The 27,205-nt window shown below is 42.8% G+C and overlaps 1 protein-coding gene and 1 long non-coding RNA gene across 2 annotated transcripts in view; both read left to right on the top strand.

Moving 5' to 3' along the window:
• Nucleotides 1-271: 271 nt before the first annotated feature.
• The window catches only part of LOC118559446 (formin-like protein 14), a 40,253-nt gene continuing 13,319 nt past the window's right edge, over nt 272-27,205 (top strand). Inside the window, exon 1 of the mRNA XM_036130169.1 lies at nt 272-584. Coding sequence (XP_035986062.1) covers nt 355-584 — 230 coding nt within the window. The 5' untranslated portion in view covers nt 272-354. The remainder of the gene's footprint in view (nt 585-27,205) is intronic.
• LOC118559448 lies at nt 18,523-19,515 on the top strand. The gene is made up of 3 exons (XR_004928870.1): nt 18,523-18,560; nt 18,754-19,134; nt 19,364-19,515. It is a non-coding gene; the product is annotated as an uncharacterized LOC118559448 (long non-coding RNA).

Raw genomic sequence — 27,205 nt, 5'->3', positions numbered from 1 at the left:
CTGTCTCTGGCAGCGCCTGTCAGAGCGAGACAAACGGAGACTGGTCTACCCTTCCAGATATCAGGAGAGGCAGATCAAGGGGTGCTTCAAGGCAGCAAAGGGCATAAACATCGCCTTTGCTGGGAGGCAAAGCCTCCAGCGGTTAGTTTCAGTCTTTAAAAACTATTTTCCCTCCTCACATCTCTGCTGTTTTTAAAAACAGTTTTAAACACATTTTTCTTCTGGTGTGCTGCAGCTGCATCCTTGGAGTGAACTCGGGCTCTGCCAAACTGGCCGGACACCAGCCGCCTGGTGGAGGCCGTCTGCAGCCAGCTCTGTCGCCTGCATCCCGCAGCGACACGTGTCGGAGGGATCATGAGGAGCCGGTGGTCCCTCATCCACAGCGACACGTGTCAGAGGGATCATGAGGAGCCGGTGGTCCCTCATCCACAGCGACTACGTGTCAGAGGGATCATGAGGAGCCGGTGGTCCCTCATCCACAGCGACTACGTGTCGATACAGGAGACAGTGCTGGCGAGCCCGAGGCTGATGGCTCAGACCTCCATCCAGCTGTTCGAGTTGAACCAGCGGACCATCTCCCAGTGGTGGAGAGCTGTGTACCAGACTTGGAGCCTTTTTACTTACTGAACGTGTGCTCAGAGGTCAAAGGTCTGATATCAGGCTGTCTGTGTGTCGTCTGCATTTTCACTCGTTGGCAGAAGCGGTGGGAGAGGTCTGTGCTGGAGAATGGAGTCGCCATGGTTCCTGCTCCAGCTGTGGCGGACCGACCCCTGCTTCCTGCCAAGGAGCTGTCCGTGGTGCTGGTGGGGGCAAGAACGGACCTTTCAGTACCATCTCCCTGAGGAGCAGCCTGGGCCGTCCACCAGGAGTCTCCCTCCTTCAGCTCCTCCTCCTCTACCTCCAAATCAGGCTGTGCTGCCCACGCTTGCCACCACCTCCTCTGCTTAGTTGCCTCCTCCTCCTCCAGTTGTGCCCAGGACAACGGTGTACAGGAGGAGGAAGGCAGTGGAGGCTGCTGCAGCTGGGGTGGTGGCACCACCTAGAAAACAGCATAAGATATACATGTGCAGCAAGAGTGGGCAGCCAAAAAGACTGGACACTGGATACACCAGGATCAGCGGTGTGTCCTACTGCGCCACAGTGTGGAGGAATGGAAGAAGGACTTTAAAAAAGAATAATGTTATTTTTATTATTATTATTAATAATCATTATGCATATTATTATTATTATTGGCGACCTGTCCAGGGTGTACCCCGCCTCTCGCCCAGTGAACACTGGAGATAGGCACCAGCAACCCCCCGCGACCCCATGAGGGATAAAGCGGTTTGGAAAATGGATGGATGGATGGATTATTATTATTATTATTGTTGTTATTATTATTAATAATATGTTGTGGCAAAAAATATAATGCTATGAATAATGCTATGATGTAATCATAAATATAATAATTATGATGATGATTAGCATTAAAAATATCATTATCTAGCAATCATGACTAATTTGATAAATAAATACATTGAACTTATTCAGTTTTCTTGTCTTTTTTGTGTTACATTTTGTGGTAGTACTATTAGAAATTAGGTTTTTGAGGTTCTGCTATTATAGGTTTGGAGATTATACAATTAGAAAGTCGTGGATGTTTCAGCAGCAAATGTCCAGGTTTTAACGCTCAATGATTGACAGAATATCCAGGGACAAAGTCGCGGTATCTCCGAGTCTCCACCAGGGGTCGCCGTGGAAGCACCTGCTCACCCCCTCCCCTTCGACAGAGAAGAATGGCCTCCATCTCCAGATTACAATTGCAGATCTGGTGGAGATGGTGGTGGAAGTTAAGCTTCATCATTATAATACTGTACAGATTTGTAGTTTTTCTTTCATGTTCCAGCTGCTATATAAGTGCTTATTTTTCCTTCAAGTGTGTCATAAATAATATTTAAGGACATTCCTTCCTAAGAATGTCTGTGTTCATTGTCTGAGCCCAGTGCCTCATCAAAAGGTCACAATGATTCTTGAATTTGGATACTTTTAGAAATACCACCGAGCTGTTAAATAAAGATGTCTCTTAAATTTATTCAGTCTTGTTGCATTTTTTATTTATTTTTTATTAAACTGTTAGAAACTTCTGCATGTTTCAGGATGTTTATGAATACAACAGGTGCTGTTGAGCTTTGATCTGCTTTCAACAGCAAATGTTCAGGGTTTAAATTTATTCAGTTTTCTTGTCTTTTTTGTATTACATTTTGTGTAATACTATTTAAAATGAGGTTTTTGAGGTTCTGCTATTATATGTTTTGAGATTATACAATTAGAAAGTCGTGCATGTTTCAGCAGCAAATGTTCAGGTTTTAACGCTCAATGATGACAGAATATCCAGGGACAAAGTCGCGGTACCTCCGAGTCTCCCACCAGGGGTCGCCGTGGAGGCACCTGCTCACCCCCTCCCCTTCGACAGAGAAGAATGGCCTCCATTTCCAGATTACAATTGCAGATCTGGTGGAGATGGTGGTGGAAGTTAAGCTTCATCATTATAATACTGTAACAGCTGGAAATATTATGTGCAACCATAATTTATTCTCTCATTTAATTAAATTAATATTTTATTCTGTTTTTAGTCTGAATATCCAGCATTCCACAGGCTCCCTAATGGGGCCCTCACCCTGAGAGGCCTGGGGTCTCAAAGGGGAGCCCAGAAGGTTGGAACCTGTGTGTGTTTAGCATCTGCTGCCCCGTCAGTCAGCTGACTGTCTGTCTCATCTGCTCAGGGTGGACCAGCCTGGAGTTGCCGCTGTCATCGTAAGGGCAGGGAAAGTCGGAGAAGAACTGGACACTACTGCATTCAGTTGAGCCGCCACGAGGGACACGTCACACGCCACCTCTGTTTATTTTGGTACGCACAACGGTACTGTGCATGTTGCACAATTTATAGTCGCACCCATGAGTGAGGTCACTGAAGAGCTCTCATCAAAATACATGTCAACACATGGAGAGCGAGTGGAGAACCAGCTGCAGTGGATCATTGATTTTGCACTAATTCCATCATTATCATTATTATACTTATTATTATCATCACTATTACAACCATGGGGCTCTCTCTCACAGGCTGCCATGAACCAGCTACACTTTATGTAAATGCATCAAGCGACATCCTTGTGTACAGATTTGTAGTTTTTCTTTCATGTTCCAGCTGCTATATAAGTGCTTATTTTTCCTTCAAGTGTGTCATAAATATATTTAAGGACATTCCTTCCTAAGAATGTCTGTGTTCATTGTCTGAGCCCAGTGGCCTCATCAAAAAGGTCACAATGATTCTTGAATTTGGATACTTTTAGAAATACCACCGAGCTGTTAAATAAAGATGTCTCTTAAATTTATTCAGTCTTGTTGCATTTTTTATTTATTTTTTATTAAACTGTTAGAAACTTCTGCATGTTTCAGGATGTTTATGAATACAACAGGTGCTGTTGAGCTTTGATCTGTTTTCAACAGCAAATGTTCAGGGTTTAAATTTATTCAGTTTTCTTGTCTTTTTTGTATTACATTTTGTGGTAATACTATTTAAAATGAGGTTTTTGAGGTTCTGCTATTATATGTTTTGAGATTATACAATTAGAAAGTCGTGCATGTTTCAGCAGCAAATGTTCAGGTTTTAACGCTCAATGATTGACAGAATATCCAGGGACAAAGTCGCGGTACCTCCGAGTCTCCACCAGGGGTCGCCGTGGAGGCACCTGCTCACCCCCTCCCCTTCGACAGAGAAGAATGGCCTCCATCCTCGGATCCCTCTGTTCCAGTGTTCCAATTCCTCGACCAATCAGCAGCCCGGATTTGTTCCAATTTTTTCTAAATTCTCCGTCACTTGCTCTGTCCAATCAGAAAACTCGAATTGTTCCAAGTCTAGAATCAAACTTTTAGAACCAGGGGATCGCTTTGTTCTGATTCCTGCAGCTCGTTTCGGCTGCACTCGGCTTTTCTCGGCAGCTGCATCGTTACTCCAGCAGCAGTCTCAGCGGCGGACCGACGCTTTTTATCACGGTAAAAGCTAAATTGGTGTAAATAATAGGTTTACTCCGGCTCACCTGACAAAATTTTTATAGTTTTTATGGATTACATTTTGATTTGTTTAGGACGGATAAATCAGCCGCGTTTTGACTTTTCATCAGCCATCTTAACCTTTTCCACATCGAGCTCCGTCGGTTCTCATCCGAAATGTCATTATTATTCAGAGCTTTGATGGATTAGATTTTTGGACTGATCTGTTTAGGACGCATAAACTGATGGTCAGCCAGCTTAACTGGTCACATCTGTTCCGGTGAGAAACGTCTTTGTGAGCTGGAGGAGCAGATCTCACTGTATTTATTTATTGTTTGAAGACAGTAATTTAGCCATGAGAGGAATAAACAGAAAAAAAAACCTCACTAGATAAATTTGTTCCCATGATTTAGAACAGGATAGCTGAAATATTATGTTCTCCATTGATGGTACTAAAAACGTCTGTCCTCTTTTAAAAAGGGTGTAATGTTTTCATACTTTAGTGACAGTAGCTTAGAGCAATATGTGCTTAAATAATACATTTGCTAGAACTGATTAAACAAAACATTAATGAAAAATTAGCTACTAGAACTTTTACTAATATAGTACTGTCATGTTTTCCATCAGAATCCACCAGAGTAATCAGCTACACTCGTCTTTTCACCAAGCCACGTTTTGTGTCCAGCAGAATGAGCTTCCAGTCTTTCATACCAGTAATATAACATTATAAACAAACAAGATGTGTTGAAAAACTGTGTTTGATGACTGATTGATATCCATCAGGATAAAGTGAACACGACCCAGTGAAGAGTTTGATTCTCTGCGATTAATATTAATCTGTGTAAAAAGAAAAAGAAAACCACAAGTCTAATTTTACTTTTTATTTTTTAAAGTAACGTATTAAAAAAATAAAGCAGGAATTTTGACATGATTACATGTCATTTTATCAACAAGTCAATGAGAAATGCTGCAAAGACTGTGGGATCCGTCTCTGGCTGCTTGTGCAGTTTTGGTTCAACTTAGAAGGTTGCAGGACGAACACTAACGTTGCTACACATCTGTTCCTGTTAGTTCATGCAAGGAATAAACCCAATCCTTTCATTTCTGGGCAGAACTTGCTTACCACATACCCAAAGGCTAAAGGGGACACATCATCCTTTTCAGTTCTTCCTTTTTACACTGAAATGAATCATTTGGGCTCTATTTAAAGTTCAGCTGTGATGCTTTGGTCTGAATTCCTCATTAATTTACTCCAGTTTCCCTCTTTTACTCCTATTCTTAGCTTCATCTGAGAGAAACTAATTTTGGTTAGGCTTTTTAAATCTGAAGGAATCCAAAGACGTAGTTAAAGACTTGCTTTGTGATAATGAGGTTTATATATTTCATTTCACAGATGCTTGGCTGCAAGAGGACTACGTCAGTATAAAGAAATCAACCAGTGATCATTTCTAATCATTTAAATTTTCACATTTCCATAACGAGGAGTAACAACCATCTTTTCAGTCTGATTTATTAATTAGTACAGGCCAATTAATAACTTCAATTCCTTTGAACATTTAACCCTTAGTTTCTCTCATCCAAACTGCAAAGCAATAAAACTTCTATGTTGCTTTGTATCGTCCACCAGGCCTTTACTCTCCGTTTTTAGATCAGTTCTGACTTCTTATCTGATTCAGTGTTAAACACTGACAAGGTTTAAAATTAAAATTAGAATTAAATTAAGACAATACACACATCTGTGTTACCATAGAGAAGGTGTCCCTCCATGGCCAACCTTTAGATACCACAGCTTCAAAGTGATCCGTACCAGTCTAAGATGCATCTCCAAATGGTTATACAGTGTTTTGGCTCATGGCTGCTATGCCACAGAATCTACGTCAATATATCCGCTTCAGATTGTCGTTTTTCTTTTTAACATAAGTCAGTCTGTAAAATAAATTAATTATCATACAGATCCATTTCCAAGCCACTTCCAGTCAGATTGTGGAGTACTGATGGTAATCATAGTAAAGCTCACCTGGACTTTGTTTTCAACTACTGAAGGTTTCTAAAGGGGTAAGAAGATCACCAGCTGTTTCCCCAGCCAACCAGACCAGTTTTGTGTTGACAACATGCTTTTTCCTATTAATCTTAGCTATTTCTATTAATATGACATCATTTCTTGTAAAATAGAATGAAGATCCACTAAGTGAAGAACAAAGAGGCAGGGAAACCATTTCCTCCAACTTGGTAGAAGATTCTTGCATCTGAGATTTTGAGGCCTACGGGTTTTTTTCTAATGCCATTTTACATTAATAATTTGATAATGAACAAACCAAAATTGTCCCACCGGGGGGAGGCACCGGGGAAGACCCAGGACACGCTGGAGGGACTAAGTCTCTCTGCTGGTCTGCTGGTCTGGGAACGCCTTGGGATTCCTCCTGAGGAGCTGGCCCAAGTGGCTGAGGAGAGGGACGTCTGGGCCTCCCTACTGAAGCTGCTACCCCCGCGACCCGACCCCGGATAAGCAGAAGACGATGGACGGGCAAACCAAAATTGGTTTTAGCTGTATACACAATAATATAGTATTTCTTTTGCCTTTAAGGAGAATCAGCCTTTTATCAAAGATTCCAAACTGCTGCTGGCGTCCGCCTGTCACACCCCGCAGGAGTCACGGAAGAACACCCACAGCTGACTTGACCCCTGACAGTCTTTATAGGCCGTGGGCCAGAATCTGTAGGATGACTTTTCTTGCGAGTTCATCATGTTCAGCGCCCATAAGGTATTCTATGCATCTGTTTCCAGACGAAGAAAGCCCAATAATACCATTTTCTGGAGATCTTTATGGCAAGGAAAAAGGAACAGCCCAGTCCATCCATCCGTTAATTTTCCAACACGCTTATCCCTGCTGGGGTCGTGAGGGCGCCGGTGCCGATCTCCAGCTGTCAATGGGCGAGAGGCAGGGTACAGCTTGGACAGGTCACCAGACCATCGCAGGGCAGAAATAGTCCAGTCTTTTGCCCAATTTACTGTGATATCACCAAGACCTGCTGCGCTACGATAGCACAGGAAGTGCTGCTCGAAATACACGGACAAAACCAAAATGGGAGAGCCCGCAAAAGAGCAGAAGACTGTTTGCAGTCTCTAGAAGCAAGTTAGTTTAAAGACAGATTTTCATGAGGCAGTTAATAACCCCTGAAACTCAAGATGTAAAAAGTAAATTTTTGGTAGGATTCCAGCCTAGGATGCACAAAGGAACTAGAGGGTGTTTTTCTTTCATGTTCCTTTCCCTCTCCCACAAAAGGAAAAAAAAAAAAAATCTTGTCCCATCCCACTCTCAGTAAAGTGACTCCCACTTTACCAGCACCACTAAAAATATTTGGTATAAAATTATGGTTTTTAGTACTTTTATTGTCCTAACTTAATGCTAACTTGGTGCAAAATATAATATTACAATAACCCAATGATTACATCATCCCTTCTTCTTTCTGGCAAATGTTTCAGTCCATGAAGCGTGTGCTGCATCCATTTCTCTCCATCCACACACACCTGCATCAGCTCTCACGTGCCACGTGTGAGGTCAAAATGCATGCTGCCTCCGTGAAAGACTGACACGTGACAGCGAGCGGGCAACCCAGCGCAGCTGCGATGTCAAGTGACAACCCAGGCAACCGTCTCATTTAACAGGTGTTGCTACTTTGTTCACCAGCTTTCTGAACAGCGCTGGTATTATTTGACTCAGCTAGCTAACGCTACACGCCACAGTGCACTACATTAGTCCATGCTGTGCGAGGTCACATGGAGGATGATTAGTTTTTAACTTTAGTCATCTTAGACCTCACATCACCCCACAAGTAATATTGACTCATTCTCCTGCTGCTTGGCTATAAAAGCCTGCAGTCAGCTACAGTAAACACTGAAAACATTAAACTAGACAGCCCTTAAATCTGTGAACCATTAGGTATTAACTCTTTCTGTCGCCTTACATAAAATAGCCAATACAGATCTGGTCTTAAGCATGTTAGTATTAGGACAAAAATGACCACAAACTAATCTTGCAAATAATGATAATTCTGTAAGTGAATAATACAATTACTCACTGGAAAGCAAAAAGCCATATAATTCATTGTGTAATGTTGTTTGTAGGCGGTCAGCAGCAAGCCAGCAGTTATAGATGGTTATAAGAAAAAAAATTTCAAACAAAGCTCCAAGTAAGGTTTGTGTCCCCTGTAGAGAATAGACCTTATGTGATAGATTTGGGCATAAATAACAACAAAAATGAGAAAAAAGCTCATGAAAATATATGTCTGGTGTAGGCCCTATGCCTAAAGTGATATTAAATCAGAATCAGAAATACTTTAATAATCCCAGAGGGAAATTATTTTCGTTACACGCTCCAGATATACAAACAACATAATTATATATATACAACATTCTCCACAAAAAAATATAAATGTATATACGTATGTCTCTCTCTCTCTCTCTCTCTCTCTCTCTCTCTCTCTCTCTCTCTCTCTCTCTCTCTCTCTCTCGCGCATGTGTGAGCGTCTGCTGCATGTGTGGGGTGGAAGGAGAACGAGTGTGAGGTTTTCTAAAGGTTTGAACGTCACTTTTTACAGTGGGTTTTCACTTGTTTCGCACTTTAACACATTTCGTTTTTCACTGGTGTTTAGTGTCTTTTCCGGCAGCACCAAGCTTTTTAGCTTGGTGCGATGGCTGGAAAAGGTTATGGTGCTGAAGGCTTCAGGAGCCTGTCACGTCGACATGGTATAAAAATACCGGTTGGCGTGGATTTTTCGGTTGAGGAGTGTGGTTTGGCTGTTGGGGAACTTGTTGGGTGTGAAAGTGTGAAGGCAGCGTCCAGGATGAACAATGCAGTGGTTATGTTTTTGGACTCGATTGATAAGGTGAACAGCGTAGTTGAGAGGGGGATTTGTTTTGAGAAATACGCAAACTACGGTTTTTCCTTTAATGAACCCTGCTAAAAAGGTTATCCTGTCTAATTTGCCACCGTTCATCAGCGATGAGGTGTTGCTGAAGGAATTGTCACGTCATGGTCAGATAGTATCGGCAATGAAAATGCTCCCGTCGGGTTGCAAATCAGCAAAGTTGAAACACGTTGTTTCTTTTAGAAGACAGGTGTTTATGATTCTCAAAAATTATATAGAGGAACTGCGCATAGTGATGAAATTTAAGGTTGACGGCTTTGATTACACTATTTTTGCGACAACGGAAACTATGAGGTGTTTTGGATGTAACCAGGAGGGCCATTCAGTTCGTAATTGCCCTGTAAATATTCAAAAAGAGAACGTTCGGGTTAACGAAAATCCAGGGACATCAGCGGATAGTGTGAATGGAGCCACAGTGGGGGTAACTGGGGAGGGAGCTCAGGTGGCTGACGCGGGGGAAGGAGGTTCAGCAGCTGATGCTGGGCAAGGAGCTCAAGAAATTAACGCTGGGGAAGGAGTTTCAACAGGAGAACAAAAGCAGTCAGATGTTTCAGAATGTGACAAGGAGGATGCCATTACTTATGTTGAACAGAGTGAAGAGAGTCAAGTGACTACACAGGAAGGATTACAAGAAGAAATGGATGTTGGTGAATTAGTTCATAGTGAGAGAAATCTGATTAGGGATGATGAAAGTTATTTTAAAGTACCAAACACTAAAAGAAAATCTAAAGAACCTAAAGGGGTAAAACCTAAAAAGACTCAATGGAAAGAAAGTGATTCAGAGGCTCTATCTGATTCTGATAGTGACAGAGAATCTTCTGATTCCTCTATTCCTGATGGCCAGAGTACTAATGGATACAGTCTAGAACAGATTTGGAGTTTTTTGGAAGTGACAAAAGGAAAAAGGGATGTAGTTATAGATGATTTTTTTTTCCAAATAAAAAATTATTTGTTGACTCAGTTGAATGGTTAATGAGACAAAGGACATCTGATGGGCTAAGGGATACTGAAGTTTATAGACTTCGAAAACTGGTGCAAAAGATCAGAGCTCGTTTTAAGTGAGGTACATGAAAGCTAAAAAACAGCTGATAAGACGCTGTATTGGTTTTTTTTTTCTTTGGATCTTTTTTTGTGTGATTATGAGTAGATTTAAAATCTCATCTTTGAACCTTAACGGGGCAAGGGATATGAAAAAAAGAGCTGTTTTTTTAACTCTTAAAATCTAAATGCATTGATATAGCTTTTGCTCAAAAAACTCATAACAATGTTAATAATGAGGTTGATTGGAAGAAAGAATGGGATGGGAATCTTGTTCTGAGTCATAAAACTTCGCTAAGTGCAGGAGTAGCTATTTTTTTCTCAAGGAATTTTTTTCCAGTTTCTATTGAAATTGAAGATGTTGTAGCTTGAAGATTGTTAAAGGTTATTGTTAAGTATGAAAATATAAAGTTAATTTTACTGAATGTATATGCTCCTGTGAATTCAAGTGAACGTTGTGTTTTCTTAGAAAAGTTAGCAAATACACTATTAAATTGTGGGTCAACAGATTATTTAATTTTAGGTGGTGATTTTAATTGTACAATAGATGATTTAGATAGGAATCATTTAGAACCACATATACATTCAAGGAGAATATTGAAACGTATTATTGAAACTTATGATTTGACGGATGTGTGGCGTTTTAAAAATGGAAAGATAAGGCAATATTCATGGGCTCATTTTAAAGAGAATTATATTACTTTGGCAAGATTAGATAGGTTTTATTGTTTTGGGCATCATTTACAAATATTTAGATCATGCACTTTGTGTCCAGTGGGCTTTTCTGATCATAGTATGATCATAGGGAGTGTGTTTATAAATAATTTAAGACCTAAAAGTGCATATTGGCATTTCAATACTGTTTTGTTAAATGATGGTTGTTTTAAAAAAGGATTTTCTTTTTTTTTTTAAACAGTGGAGACTAATGAAATGTCAGTTTTCATCTGTACAGCAGTGGTGGGATATTGGTAAAATTAAAATTCAGCAGTTTTGTAATCAATACACTTACAATGTTACAAGAGAAATGGTAAAATCTATTGAAGACTTAGAGACTGAAATTGTGGATATTCAGAGTTGTTGTGAGTCCACAGGAAATCGAGGCCATTTTCAGGCACTCAAACGAAAAAAAGCGGCATTGACTGATCTGCTTGGGCTCAGAGCACAGGGAGCTTTGGTACGTTCAAGTTTTCAAAGTGTCTCTGAAATGTATGCTCCCTCAAAATTCTTCTTCAGTTTGGAGAAGAAAAATGGACAAAATCGTCTCATTCATTGCATTCGTTCTCAAGATGGAAAAGAGTTGACGGATTCCACTGAACTGAGGAAAAGAGCTGTGGATTTTTTTTCAACGTTATACGCAAGTGAGTTTAAACAAGATTCTGTGACAACAAAAGAGTTTCTTGATGACTTGCCAAGGGTGTCAGACCAGAACAATGTCTTCTTGGAGCATGCTCTAACATTAAAAGAACTGCAGGTGGCACTGTTGAGCATGGAAAATGGCAAAGCTCCAGGAATAGATGGCTTACCTGTGGAGTTTTATAAATCGTGTTGGCCTGTGTTGGCTGAAGATCTGTTGGAAGTCCTCAATAACAGTGTGGCAAGGGGAATGTTACCCCTTAGCTGTCGAAGAGCTGTGCTCACTCTTATTCCTAAGAAAGGGGATCTTTATGAAATAAGGAATTGGAGACCTGTCAGTTTACTGTGTACTGATTATAAGATTTTCTCAAAGGTTCTGGCATGCAGATTGAGGAAAGTGATTGATCAAGTTATACATGTTGATCAGTCTTATTGTATCCCTGGCAGATCAATAAGAGATAATATAACATTAATTCGAGATTATTTGGACGTCTCTAATTTATTGGGTTTAAACTTCGGTCTGATTTCTATTGACCAAGAAAAGGCATTTGATCGAGTGGAGCACCAGTATTTATGGAATAGTTTGAGAGCTTTTGGTTTCTCCTCTGGATTCATTGCTATGATTAAAACCCTTTATTGTGACATTGAAAGTGTATTGAAAGTCAATGGTGGTTTAAGTGCACCTTTTAATGTAAAGAGAGGTATTCGCCAGGGCTGTGCAATGTCAGGAATGTTGTATTCATTGAGCATTGAACCTTTGTTATGTCAAATCAGAAAAAAGTTGCAGGGTGTAAGGTTAAATGAAGTTTCTTTACCTTTTCAACTTTCTGCATATGCAGATGATATTGTTGTGGCAATCACTAAAGAGTCAGATGCCATTACTTTAATAGAAATTATTGAGTGTTTTGGTAAAATTTCTTCATCCAAAGTTAATTGGAGCAAGAGTAAAGCTTTGTCAATTGTAAGTGGACAAAACAAGAACCTAAATTACCTGATGAATTAAAGTGGTCAAAAAATGGTTTAAAATATTTAGGTGTTTATTTAGGGGATCGAATAGAGGTAATAAAAAATTGGGAGGGTTTTGTTGAACTGATGGAAGGTAGATTAAAGAAATGGCACTGCTTTTGCCACGATGTTCTTATAGAGGTCGTACACTAATTATTAATAATCTGGTTGCTTCAACTTTGTGGCATCGCTTATCTGTTCTTGAACCCCCGCCAGGTCTTCTGGTAAAATTACAGACTATTATTTTAAATTTCTTTTGGGACAGATTACATTGGGTCCCTCAGAGTGTTTTGTTTTTACCAAAGGAAGAAGGAGGGCAAGGTTTGATTCATTTAGATAGTAGGAGAGCAGCCTTCAGACTACAGTTCTTACAGAGTTTTTTGTATGGTGATCAAAATGTTTTGTGATATATATATATATATATATATATATATATATATATATATATATATATATATATTAGGGCTGGGCAACGATTAAAATATTTAATCGCGATTAATCGCCCTGATTAATCGCGATTAATCGCATTGTATTTACAAACTCCAAGAATGAATTCAAAAGTAGTGTAAAGAGCACTTTTATTTTAATGTTCTGCTGCCATATGAACAAAAGTGTTGTAACATTTGTAGCACTTATTTTATACTGGATATTTTCAACCCATCTATTGAATTTAGTGCACTACTTGATCTTTTCTTCATAAGAGAACAGCAAGCACTGCAGCCAAAATATGGCCTTTTTTGACCTGCTGTATATTAGCCAGTCCCTAAGTTTGATGTATCATGAAATTGTTGACCTTTTGGGTTTTGTGGTTTTTATTTTATTATTACAATTAAATAATAATAATAATAATAATGTTATGTTCAGTGTTTTTTCGCTAATCCACCTCTTATATATTTCAATCCTTATGTAATTTTGTCTGTGTTGTGTGCACCTGCCTGTTGCTTTAATCCTATAAATTTCCCCGTCGTGGGATAAAAAAAGGATTAGCTAATGTTATCTTATCTTAACACTTTTTAATATATGTACTGGGTTCTTTCAAGGTCTTAATTACATGTTATGTGTGGGCTCCAGTAACATCCATCCATCCATCCATCCATCCATCCATCCACTGATCTACCTGGATGTTCCCTGGAGGACTGAAACGCCTCAGTCAGAGACGTCTGTGGGTCTGCCGGGGCAGTGAGAGAAGTTTCGTCTCCTCTCTCCGTTTCTGGGGCTCGACGTTTTCATGTTTTTTTCATGTGCTTAGACAAATTTGTTGTGTTTCCACTGAAATGAACCGGCTTTTTACAAAACATACAGCTTGATTTCATTTACGGTATTAAAATAAAGCCAAACGGTGCTACTTCCCCTGTTCATGTTTTTTCGCTGCTGCGGTCTCTCTCAGCTGTTTGTTTTTTAAGTTTGTGTGAGAGCTGAGTGGGCGGGCCAGGCTGAGCCTGCGTGCTGATTGGCTGGCGCCGCTGAGCCATGTACGAGAGGGGAGGGGGAGCGGGAGAGTGCTGCCGTGACAGCGCGCTGCAGTCAGCGCGCCTGCTGACTGACACTGACTGAAAGCTGACATGCGTTAATGCGCGATAAAATAAATATCGCCGTTAATAGTCTAATGAATTAACGTGAAATTAACGCATTAACTTGCCCAGCCCTAATATATATATATATATATAAATTACAGATCTAAAATAAAGTGAGGATGGCAATGTGCAAAAGAGAGCAAAGAGAATGGATAATTGTCAATAATTCTATAATTCTGTGTCAGAATTACAGAGGGGGGGGGGGTGTCAGACTCTCAGAGGGAGGCATTGTAGAGATTGATGACCACAGGCAGGAATGATTTCCTGTGGCGCTCGGTGGAGCATCTGGGTAAGAGGAGCCTTCTGCTGAAGGAGCTCATCTGCTGGGTCAGTGAGTCATGGAGAGGGTGTGAGACATTGTCTAAGATGCACTGTAGCCTGGACAGCATCCTCGTCTCTGCCACTGTTGTCAGAGTGTCCAGCTCCTCCCCCACAACATCACCGGCCTCATAAAACATCCTCAGCATCGTCCCACAGATGTTAAAGGACCTCAGTCTCCTCAGGAAAAAGAGTCGGCTTTGGCCCTTTTTGTAGACGGCCTCGGTGTTTCTGGTCCAGTCCAGCTTATTGTTAGAGTACACTCCCAGGTAGTTATACTCCTCCACAGTGTCTACAGGGACCCCTGGATGGAAACAGGGGTCACAGTTTTTGTCCTCCTCAGATCCACTATTAGCTCCTTAGTCTTTGTCACGTTAAGCTGCAGATGGTTCAGCTCACTCCAAGTGACAAAGTTGCCCACCAATGACCTATAATCACTCTCATCACCCCCTTCAATGCAGCCAACTACTGCTGAGTCATCAGAAAACTTCTGAAGGTGACAGGACTCAGTGCAGTAGTTGAAGTCTGAGGTGAAAATGGTGAAGAGGAAGGGGGAGAGGACAGTCCCCTGAGGGGCCCCAGTGTTGCTGACCACCCTACTAGGAAACGATGGGGGCCTCCACAAAGTGTGCTCATTATCAGAATGTGGAGTCAGTGGTATCAGTGTCTACTTTGCGTTTCTGTACTTTTGAAAAAAACTAAAAATAAAATAAAAGATTGATCATGTTAGCCATGCATATTAGTTATGTGTTTTGGTTGAAAGCAGAAACAGGGAAGGTGACTTCTAACAGTGCTGGCATCCAGACAATGATGCCTTTCAGGTGAGTAGTGTGTGTGGGTATATCACTCATACACTTTATACTATAATGGTTGTTTGCCTATTCTTGTATGTCTGTGTGTCTCTCTAAATTCCAAATTACTATTTATGTGTGCATATAAAATCATGTGTATGTCCACATTTTATGCCAACATTTGTCCATGTATGGATCTGTCAAAATATATATCTACATGTCTGTGTCTATCTATCCATCCATTTTCCGACACTCTTTAGCCCTTGTGGCGTCATGAGTGGTCCTGGTGCCTATGTTCAGCGTTCACTGGGCGAGAGGCGGAGAACACTCTGGACAGGTCGTCAGTCTGTCGCAGGGCAACACAGAGACAGACAGGACAAACAGCCATTCTCGCACACACTCCAGGACGTCTGTGTCTATACATTCAAAATAATTGGTATGTCTGTTGTGATAACTGGCTCAGGGCCATAACAACAGGAGGCCATGGCAAAATTAAAGGTGCACAAAAGAAAAATTTATTGAGGGTAAAGTGTTTAAGTAGCAAAAACCACCATGAAATGTGTGAAGATGTAAATGTAATGTAAATGCTTGGATTTGTTATGTATATGTGTGTGTAAAGAATGTGTTTTTTTCATAGAATTTACAAAACTTTTAAAGTGTGAAACTGTGAGTGATTATTGATGTGTTTAAATTTGAAGACAATGTCTTTTGTTTGGAATGTGTAAAAGTAAGGTTAGGTTTTTTTTCCGCTTCTTTTGTTTGTCTTGTCTTTTGACTGTATTAAATATGAGGTCAGTGGATTTAATATTGATTAAAGGGTTTAAATAATGATTGGCTAATGTAAGCATTGCTTTAGCCCATTCCTTTTTGGTTGAAATGATTCTCATTTTATTTTTTTAAGCTGGTTTTGATGTAAATGTATCAAATAAATAAACAAACTAAGTGAACAAAATAAACCAATGGTGAGACGCAAAACTAAAAACAAACTCAAATGTGTACAGTGAGGATTAGGTCCCAACAGCAGAGCAGCACCACACGTCCTTCAGTGTGCGTAGAGAGAGCGCAACAAAGCAGGAAACAGGCGGAACTTTAGGTGCTCCGTTCTCTGGATCCACAGCACCATGACCTGCACAGAGGAGGAGGAAAAAGGAAAGGCAACACATGTAACCCGGCCCTTAAGGCCTAGGGCTGGAACACAATGTGTGCATATAAAATGGCAATACTTGTGCGTATCTCTGTTTCTGTATAGAAATATATATAAAAAATGACCCTGGCAAAGTCTCTATAATGTCTGTTACAAAAGAAAAAAGGGTGCGATGACATGAACAACAATGAGGATGAGCACCATAGGTCAGATGAAGTTGAAAGTGTTTTTCTGCAAGAAGAAAAAAAAATTTTTCCTGCCTATTTCAAATAGTTAAAAACTGAAGCTGTTGTGCTCTAAATTTACAATCTTTCCCTATGCTCACTCTGTACGTTATTACACATATTATACATACTTTGTACTTTGCATGAAGTTGTGACCCTAATACAATCCTCTACTGCCAAGTTAATTACATTGAAACTCAGAGCATTAAGCCATTTAATTAAATTAGAACACAATATGAAAGTTTGTTTTGGACAGAGTGCATCAAATGTAATGTTTAAAAGGCAGCAGAAGCCAGACCAGCTGAGAACTTTTCCACACTTAAAATAATCAGCGTATGCAGGATGCAGTAACTCCTTTTTTTGGAACAGAGAACCTAGAGCTCAGCCAAATTAAGGGTAAACTCACTCCCATAAACAACTTTTTTAGATTACCCCACAGGTTTAGAAATTCCTCTACTCTGCCAAATGTAGACAAAGTTCCTTTTGGAAAGTTTAAATTGAAATTAATTTGCTAAATGTGGAGAATGTATGACTGTTTTTTAATGTGCCCTCACAACTTTGATGAGGCTGAATGACAGTGATGATAGTTGTAAAATCCTGAAAAATAATAAGAAGCATGAAAACATTCAAAAAGTCTCAAGATATTAATAAGACAAATGAAAGGTTTCAAAATACTTTTTAGTGTATACAACTCAAAATGTTGCAATTCCAGTAATTTTTTGGAAGGTCTTTTTCCCATCATAACTTAAAAAAACAACCTCTGGCTGAATTCTGTGACTGACAAAGATGCTTGGCTAAAGTATTTTAATATTCAAATACTGACATTCATGTTGAATAGAAGGCACACCTGACAAATGGGATATAAATATATTTATAGAGGAGCTTCCTGCTGTGAAGAAGGAGACCTCTATTTAGACATAAATGAGATGTAAATAAAAACTCGTTTCATGACCCGCCTGATGTGCATCCAAACGGAAAGTTGTTTTAATGTTATTGAGAGCAAAATCAAGAGCTTCATTGATATGAAGTTCTGCTTTGTTCGAAATAAAGAGATACATAAAACAGTGTATGCTACTTGTGTTGATGGCCGATAAAATCTGTTAAAAAGAAAAACATGGATGCACATTGCATTATGTGGACGTTTCTACAGGGCTCTTAGCCATTCTGTTTCTGATTCCATCATATCACAACAAAGCTGAATAATCTACTTTCTAGAACAAGAAGGTGAAAACAGTTTTAATATCCGTTCCCTCTCTGACCATATGAATCTTGTTTCAGTAATTGGCAGTATTTCTCTGGGATGACAAAGAATTGTCCAAACACTTTCATCCAGGTAATAATGTGTCAGTGTGTAAATATTTAATTTGCTGTAAAGATGTTAGTGAAAAACATGGTCACCTTTCCTTAAATCTATCAATATCAACACATAGTTAATAATAAAAATAGGCAGGCCTAAATATTTGCTGTTTTTTTTAAATGTTTGAATATTCAAATTTTCCCCATACCAGTGGACTCATGCGTCAGATGGAACTGAACATTCATTGAAATCTTTCAAGCAGAAGACAAACATTTTATTCTGCTTCTCCATAAGACAACATAACCAGAAGTAAGTTTCTTCTCTGCTCACACTGTGTTCTCTGCTTAGCATAAGGTGTAAATTCATGTATTGGTAGAAAAACTCATATTTATTACATATTTACATTCTTTATTCTCAGTACTAGCATTGATATCTATAATATGTTGTACCTGCTCTTCTAACAAACAGAAGCATGTTTCAATAAGGGGAGTGTGAATAAAATACTATTATAGCATTTTAGGAAGAACTTAAAGTTATTAAATCATTTTTTTAAAACTGTAAAAAGAAACAACTGCCCCCTGTGTTTCTCTAAGCCTCTCTGAAGGAAGCATATGTTAAAATTTTAAGTAACTATGAAAAACAAAGCTGTAATTCTTATAAACCTTTAAAAAAAATGTAAATGAAAAGGTCACTTTTTTTCATTGTATCTCCTAAATGTAAACTATTTATGATTAATAGGTTTTATTTTTAGATTTCAAATGTTTATTTTCCCAAAAAGAGATATATCTGTCTAAAGAAAAATCTTTTCCACCAAGCAGAGTAAATATGCAGTGGAGTCTGCTTCTTCTTATTTTGATGGGTAAGTGTTTTTTGCATTAATCTTGTGGTTGAAAATTTCACTTATATGTGATGCAAATTACAGTAATTTGATCAGTAGATCCTAAAATAAAGACCACTTAAAATATATCAAGCATGAAGTTGTTGATGTTATCTTTCTGCTTTAGTTTAAAACTATCCTGTAGTTACCTCAGCTGTTTCTTTTGCTCCTACAGGTCAGTGTAGTGCAGTGGTTTGTCAGCTCTATGAGTATCACTACATTAATGTTAATAAGACCTGGACTGAAGCTCAGCAGTACTGCAGAGAGAAACACACTGACCTGGCCACAGTGACTAACATGACAGACATGAAGAGACTCCTCAGTAACTCAGCAGGAGATATGAGGGAAGCTTGGATTGGTCTATATGATCAAACAGGAGGTAACAGGACATGGCGCTGGTCTCTGCCTGGAGTGGAGTTCAATAAAAGTTACCAACCGTGGCAAGTAAATGAGCCAAATGATGCAGGAGGGATGCAGAACTGTGGAATCATATGGAAGACCCTGAAGTGGGGAGACTTAGAATGTCAGCGACCTGAATTCTTTCTCTGCTATAATGGTAAGACATGTTTTTGTTTTAAGGCCTTATTTAAATCCTGTATTCTGGGTGGAAATATGTTATCAAATGTGAAAGACACTAAGACAAAAAAATACTAATTTATTATTATAAGAAACAAAACTGGAATTTTGCTTGAACATTTGTTGCTTTTACATCTCCTGATTTAGGATTATATTCTGTAGATAAAGTATTATGACAGGTCGATGCTCACATTTAGTTTATTACGCAGACAGGAATTCATCAAAGAAATTCCACTTGATTCAAGAAAAGAAAAACTGGACAGAAGCTCAGAGTTACTGCAGGAAAGAACACACAGACCTAATCAGTGGACTGACACAGCTCCAGGATGAGGAGGTAAAGACAGAATGCAGTTCTGTTGGAGATTATACATTAATTTTAATCGGTCTGTTCAAAGACACCTGGAGGTGGTCAGATGGAAGCAGTTTCTCCTTTAGAAACTGGAATCTACAGTTTGACTATCAGATAATCAACAGTGGTCAATGTGCCATGACTGTGTTTGATGATGAAGGCAGATGGAGGAATGAGAACTGTGCTGTCAGAAAACCCTTCATCTGTTATGATGGTGAGTTGTTCTTTTAACCAACGACTTCACATTTATTCAAGATCATAAGCATGTTGTGATTAAACAATATTTATGTTTTCCTCAACTTATGTTTCTTATTTACCTTTGTGTTGTTCATTTATTTGGGATATATGTATGATTTTTCTGTATGCAAATGTATATCTCAAATAAGGGTCATTGAAGGGTTTATTAAAACAATTTAAAATGTTTTGCTCCAGCCAAAGATATTTTTAAAATACAAAATAAATAAACTGTGATAATTGTTTCTGAAGAATTACATGATTGTGTCCATGACAGAAAAACTGATCCTGGTCAAAGAAAATAAAACCTGGGAGGAAGCCTTATCCTACTGCAGACATCACCACCATGACCTGGTCACCATCACCAACCTGGAGGAGCAGAGATGGGTCCAGGAGAAAGCCAAGAACGCCTCCACTGATTATGTTTGGCTGGGACTGCGCTACAACGGCACTGGTGTCTGGTTCTGGGTCTGTAAGGAGAGTTCGGTCAGCAATACGAGCCAGGCGTCAGAACGATGGATGAATGATCATCACATTTCTGGAGCCATGGATGCAGGAGGACAGCATAGGTGGTTCCAAAGAAATGACACAGAGGAGTTGAATTTCATCTGTTCTAAGGTTTAAAGCTCATTCTGCTCTCTGGTAACATGGGTTTAATTTTCTCTACAAGGAGTTTCTTTTTTTTCTTGGCTAGGAGCTTTACAAAAATGGAATTAAAATGTAGAAACTATACTGATACTGAGGGAAATTATTTTTATAAGAAGTAATTAAAGGTGCAGTTACTGTTCTGAAAGATTAGTTAATCCGCATTTCCTAAGTACAAGAGCACGGGTGTTTATTGCTAGACTAAAAGTTGGCCTAAAACATAGACTTAAGTCTTAAGTGGTTTAGGTTGAAGAAATATATTTTCTGTTTGTGGAATCTTTAGTTTGTTGGTTGTTTAATAAATGGATTACTTGCAGAATAGCGCCTCCTTTTTGAATGCAATATACAGTTTATTAGACTATAAAGAACTCATGAGAGAGTTCACTCCAAACAGAGAGGCCAACACGATCTGAACAGGCCAGCCAACCAGAATCCACCCCAAAAACCAGGAGGCACTGACTTTTCCACACCCTGCCCTTACGCCCTGTTCCTGGGGAAAGCAGAAGTGCCCCCAAAACCCAACGCCCATCCCCAGCACAGACCCTGACTAGGTGGCCCACTCCTCCTCCAGGCCTCAGACTCAGATGGCAATCAGAGTACAGGGGTGTGAAAAAGACCCCAGGCCTGCCTCTGCCTGCTCAAATGTTGTGTTGCTACATGTTGTTCTTGAGTGCATTTAAAACAGGAAGGGCTAAAGGGGGCGCCCGGCGCAGCCCGCCAGGTCGGGGTCTACGACATTACAAGACAGCGGGGCTGGGAAATCATCCATGGTTGAATTTTTCCTCTATTTCTTGTGCAGTCACACATTTTGATGAAATAAGACTTAAAAGACCACAAGGAATTTGTATTTGTATGGCTCACAGCAAGTTCCTTTACATGTGAAAGCCTCCCCTAAGCCTGCGGAAAGGGATGTCAGGTTGGCAACAACATTCACTGCAAGCCTTTGCAGTGTTCCATGATAACAGAAATCTGCCGGACACAGCAGTTAACCAGTACTATCACATCAACTCTCTCTGCTGGTAACTTCAGAAAAACCCACATTCATGCAGTGAAAGGTTGCTGCAATGCAAAAGGCTGGATGGAGGCATCATCCATGTTTTGCACATACTCTGAACTAATTGTGAAGGACAGTTTAAAAACTGCCACAAGTAGTGAAGGTGCTGGAGAAAGGAAGCCTAGGAGGAAGGTCAAATGTGTAACGTTTTTGGCACTGGAGCTGATCTAATCTTTACTCAGCACACCTGTTTACTCTCCACCCCGTCTGCAATTAGCCTTCAGTGTTTTCACCTGTTATCATCTCTATTTATACTCCGTTCTGATCAGTCTCCAGTGCCAGAACGTCACTCCTCTCCCGTCAACTCTCAAGCCTGGGGTAAGAGCATTGCAGCCTCAGTTTAATTTATCTGTCTGTTGCCCTACATTATCTGTCCTGTTTTTTGAGTCTGTCCCAGCTTTTTGCCTTTGTGTCAGCCTGGAGGACCCATCATCTGTGCAATAAATCCTTTAAGCATCAGCTCCGTGTTCGGCTAATATTGAGTTCAATCTAAATCATCACAGTACGTTCTGGCCCAAATGAACTCTCTGCCGAGACGTTTTCTCCTTCCTGGAGGAGCTATGCTTGTTCCAACCAGCGCTTCACTCACCTCCCACAGTTTAATCAGTCGCTCACCGGACTTCTGTCAGTCCTCCTCACCGCCGTTCCACCCGGATCCGTTTTTTTTTCTGGAGATCGAAGAGGAGGTGGTGCGGGAGCTTCGCCCGGATCTTTTTCCGGAACCGGCTCAGCTTCCCTCTCCTAACATGGAGACGTCAGGGTCGCCACCGGCTTCAGCGGGTCCGTCCTGTCAGGAGGCATCTGCCTCCTTGCGAGGTCCGCCGTCTCGCCGCCGAAGGAGGAGACGTTTACCTGCTGTTCTTCCGTCCACTATTACCGCGCAGCGGGTCGAGGAGCCAGCTCGGCTTTTGTCTGTGGCCGAACCTCAACCACAGGCCACTTCCTGTTCGACAGACCCCGCTCTTTCTCCTCCCGCGTTGGATTTGCCCACAGCTCCCCCTGGTGGTGTTAATGACTCTGAGTATGTGCTCCTGGAGAGTAAGATAAGGACGTTTGCACCCATAATTAAACGCCTCAGGGAGGCTCTTCTCAGTCATTATTCAGAGGAGCTGGAGAAGAAATTAAAGGAGGTTGAGGGACATTATAGGTCAGCCCTCCAGGCTTTCTACAGCCGACCTAAACCAGTCCCAGAGGGTCCGGCCGATGCCTTGGCTCCCGAGTCTGTCTCCGAGGGTCCGGCCGATACCTCGCCTCCTGAGTCTGTCCCCGAGAGTCTGGCCGATGCCTCGCCTCCTGAGTCTGTCCCTGAGGAGCCGGCCGACGCCTCGTCTCCCGTGAAGCCCAACGAGGGGGTCCAGGAGGATCTGCCTCTGCCCAAGTCCAGAGAGGTGGTCCAGGAGGACCTGCCTCTTCTGACCTACGACGTGGGAACCCAGAGGGGTCCATCACTGACGTGCGACGTGGGAATCCAGAGGGGTCCGTCACTGACGTGCGACGTGGGAACCCAGAGGGGTCCGTCACTGACGTGCGACGCGGGAACCCAGAGGGGTCCGTCGCAGACGTCCGACGTGGGAACCCAGGGGGGTCCGTCGCAGACGTCCGACGTGGGATCCCTGAGGGGTCCGTCGCAGACGTCCGACGTGGGAACCCAGAGGGGTCCGTCGCAGATGTGTGATGTGGCAACACAGTGGGGTCCATCGCTGAACTGTGATGCGGGGACTCAGGTGGATCCTTCGTTCTTCGGACACCCCGAGCCTCAGAAGAGGATGCAACAAATGTGGTTCCCTGGAGACTTTGAGCCCCTCGATGTCGTGTTTAAGCCCAGACCCCTTATTGCCCTCATGGACAGCCTACTCTGGGAGAGACTTTATTGGATGTCTCTTTCTGAGACCCTCCAGGAGTTGATCCTGAGACTCCTGGTGGCTAAGGGTCTGACTTTGGCTCCTGAAGCCTGTAGCCCGGGGCCTCCTGAAGCCTGTAGCCCGGGGCCTCCTGAAACCTGTAGCCCGGGGTCTCCTGAAACCTGTAGCCCGGGGTCTCCTGAAGCCTGCAGCCCGGGGTCTCCTGAAGCCTGCAGCCCTGTGGTCTCTGAAGCCTGCAGCCCTGTGGCCTCTGAAGCCTGCAGCCCTGTGGCCTCTGTAGTCTGTAGCCCCGTGGCCTCTGTAGTCTGTAGCCCCGTGGCCTCTGTAGTCTGTAGCCCTGTGGCCTCTGTAGTCTGTAGCCCTGTGGCCTCTGTAGTCTGTAGCCCTGTGGCCTCTGTAGTCTGTAGCCCTGTGGCCTCTGTAGTCTGTAGTCCTGTGGCCTCTGTAGCAGCCTGTAGCCAGGCTCCCACCTTAGCAGCCTGTAGCCAGGCTCCCACCTTAGCAGCCTGTAGCCAGGCTCCCACCTTAGCAGCCTGTAGCCAGGCTCCCACCTTAGCAGCCTGTTGCCAGGCTCCCACCTTAGCTGCCTGTAACCCGGCCACACCTTAGCTGCCTGTAGCCAGGCTCCCCCTTCAGTCGCCTGTAGCCAGGCATCCCCTTCAGTCGCCTGTAGGCAGGTATCTCCTTCAGTCGCCTGTAGCCAGGCATCCCCTTCAGTCGCCTGTAGCCAGGCATCCCCTTCAGTCGCCTGTAGCCAGGCTCCCCCTTCAGTCGCCTGTAGCCAGGCTCCTTCTTTAGTCGCCTGTAGCCAGGCTCCTTCGTTAGTCGCCTGTAGCCAGGCTCCTTTTGTCGCCTGTAGCCAGGCTCCCTCCTCAGTCGCCTGTAGCCAGGCGCCGCCGCCTGTAGCCGTTAACCATGCGCCGCCGCCTGTAGCCGTTAACCATGCGCCGCCGCCTGTAGCCGTTAACCAGGCGCCGCCGCCTGTAGCCGTTAACCAGGCGCCGCCTCCTTTAGCCTGTAGTCCGGCGCCTCCGTTAGCCTGTAGTCCGGCGCCTCCTTTAGCCAGTAGTCCGGCGCCCTCCTCAGCCTGTAGTCCGGTGCCCTCCTCAGCCTGTAGTCCGGTGCCCTCCTTAGCCTGTAGTCCGGCGCCCCCCTTAGCCTGTAGTCTGACGCCTTCCGTACCCTGTAGTCTGGCGCCTTCCGTACCCTGTAGTCTGGCGCCTTCCGTACCCTTTAGTCTGGCGCCTTCCTTAGCCTGTAGTCCGGCGCCTTCCTTAGCCTGTAGTCCGGCGTCTTCCTTAGCCTGTAGTCCGGCGTCCTCCTTAGTCTGTAGTCCGACGTCTCCCCTAGCCTGTAGTCCGGCACCCGGTTCTGTCTTCTCTCCCTTCAGGAGTCGGGGTCCGAGGTTCCTGCTCCGCCGACGGTCTATGAGGTTCCTGCTCCGCCGACGGCCTTCTGTTGCCCTGCTCCGCCGGCGGCCTCCTGAAATCCTGGTTCGCTTGGGCCATCCGCCGAGACGACCGCCGGAGGTCCTGACTCGCCTGGGTCGTCCGCAGGACCGACCGCCGGAGGTCCTGACTCGCCTGGGCTGTCCGCCGGGACGACCGCCGGATGTCCTGTCACGCCGGAGCCGTCCGCCGGAGAACCTGTCACCCCGGGGCCGTCCGCCGGAGAACCTGTCACGCCGGGGCCGTCCGCCGGAGAACCTGTCACGCCGGGGCCGTCCGCCGGAGAACCTGTCACGCCGGGGCCGTCCGCCGGAGAACCTGTCACGCCGGGACCGCCCGCTGGAGAACCTGTCTCGCCGGGACCGCCCGCCGGAGATCTGGTCACTTAGACTGTTTGGACTCTTTATTTTTTGGGATTCGCCCTTTGAGGGTTGTTTTTTTTTTTCTTGACTTATGTATTTGGTTGTGTGTTATTTTTCTGACTCTGGCCCTCCGACCTGTAGCCCCCTCCACCCGCCCGGTCTGATTTTTGTTTTGTTTTTCCTTAGACTTTGGAGGGCGTCTGGTATCCGCCCTTGAGGGGGGGGGGGGGCTCTGTAACGTTTCTGGCACTGGAGCTGATCTAATCTTTACTCAGCATACCTGTTTACTCTCCACCCCGTCTGCAATTAGCCTTCAGTGTTTTCACCTGTTATCATCTCTATTTATACTCCGTTCTGATCAGTCTCCAGTGCCAGAACGTCACTCCTCTCCCATCAACTCTCAAGCCTGGGGTAAGAGCATTGCAGCCTCAGTTTAATTTACCTGTCTGTTGCCCTACATTATCTGTCCTGTTTTTTGAGTCTGTCCCAGCTTTTTGCCTTTGTGTCAGCCTGGAGGACCCATCATCTGTGCAATAAATCCTTTAAGCATCAGCTCCGTGTTCGGCTAATATTGAGTTCAATCTAAATCATCACAAAATGAAGAAACTGAATCACTTACCCTCGTCCAATCAGAGACCCATCCTCCTCCGACTCAAGCCAATTGGCTTTGGAACGCACCTCCACGAAGCCCGATCAGCATCCAGAGTTCATCTGAAAAAGTTTTTAAATCCATGACTCCGCCTGCTACCCAGCCAAAGCCGCTATGTCCGATTTTGACTCAGATGACCCTGATTCAACCCACCTCCATTCCCTTCTCCATAGTAGCTAAGCTCCATCTGGCTTTCCATGGTGCTTCTTCAACCTTGTCCCTATCAGAGTTTAAGTCCTCCCGGACTCTTATTGCATTCCCCGTCACATCCCAATCATATGGTGGCCTGGAAGTGCAAACCAACAATACAATATCTGAAACACTATTATAAATATTGAAACAAATTTACATTTCAGAAAACAAATAACAACGCACAAAACACTTACAAATATTGAAACAAATTTACAAATGACAAAATCAACCGAAAAAGGGGGGGGGGGGGGGTGTGGATCTGTCAACTTCGAAGTGATAACGAGAGCGTTCATGATGACCCAAGATGGACACCAATCGAGTTGCATTTTGCCTGTTATATGGCACACATATGAGCAGATTAATGTGGTTTTGTTTTTCGTGTGGTCAGTCTTTGGAGTTTTTAAATGGCACAGAACAGACGGAAGAACCAGATATGCTGCAGCAGTGCGTACATTATTTTAATGAGGGTCACTCGTACGCTGTAATCGTAGACATGATGTCATGTTTACGGTGTACACATCAGCATGAGGTCTCTGAAAAGCAAACCGAATGATGCCGGTTTTTATCACAGAAAGGATTTCTCTTCAACAAATGTAATAATTAGGGCAATAAGAAAGGAGCTCCGTGGACCCAGACAGCTGTTTGGATACCGCACGATGTGGCAGGTAGTTAAACAAAAGGACAATCTGCGAGTGAAGAGGGATCATGTAATGAATTTGCTCCGGGAGCTCAATCCTCAAGGGTGCGAGAGGAGAGCATGCAGAAGGTTTATAAGGAGAACCTACCACTCTATGGGACCGAACTATATGTGACATGTGGATGGTTATGATAAACTCAAGCCATTCACTTTGACTATTTCAGGGTGTATTGATGGCTTTTCTTGTAAAGTACTATGACTTGTATGTGGATCAACAAATAATGACCCAGCTGTGATCGTGCACTATTTCCTGTCATGTGTGGGGAACCTCGGTGTCATCCCAATGAGACTAAGAACTGATTGCGGGACGGAGAATGGGACAATGGCTGCAGTTCAATGCACCCTACGCCACCCTCACAATGACTTCTACTCTGGAGCAGCCAGCCACATGTATGGCTCATCCACAACCAACCAGACGATTGAGTCCTGGTGGTCCATATTCAGAAAAGGAAGGCAAGTGGTTTTCATAAAGTAATTTAATTAAGAGTAACAATTCAAACATGGATGTGCTTAGAATCACAACACAATTTTATCTATTTACATAGGTCTCAGTTCTGGA

The sequence above is a fragment of the Fundulus heteroclitus genome, unplaced genomic scaffold (assembly GCF_011125445.2).
Source record: "Fundulus heteroclitus isolate FHET01 unplaced genomic scaffold, MU-UCD_Fhet_4.1 scaffold_287, whole genome shotgun sequence".
Classification (NCBI taxonomy): domain Eukaryota; kingdom Metazoa; phylum Chordata; class Actinopteri; order Cyprinodontiformes; family Fundulidae; genus Fundulus; species Fundulus heteroclitus.
The sequence above is the reverse complement of the archived record's forward strand: the minus strand, read 5'-3'. Positions and strand labels throughout refer to the sequence as shown.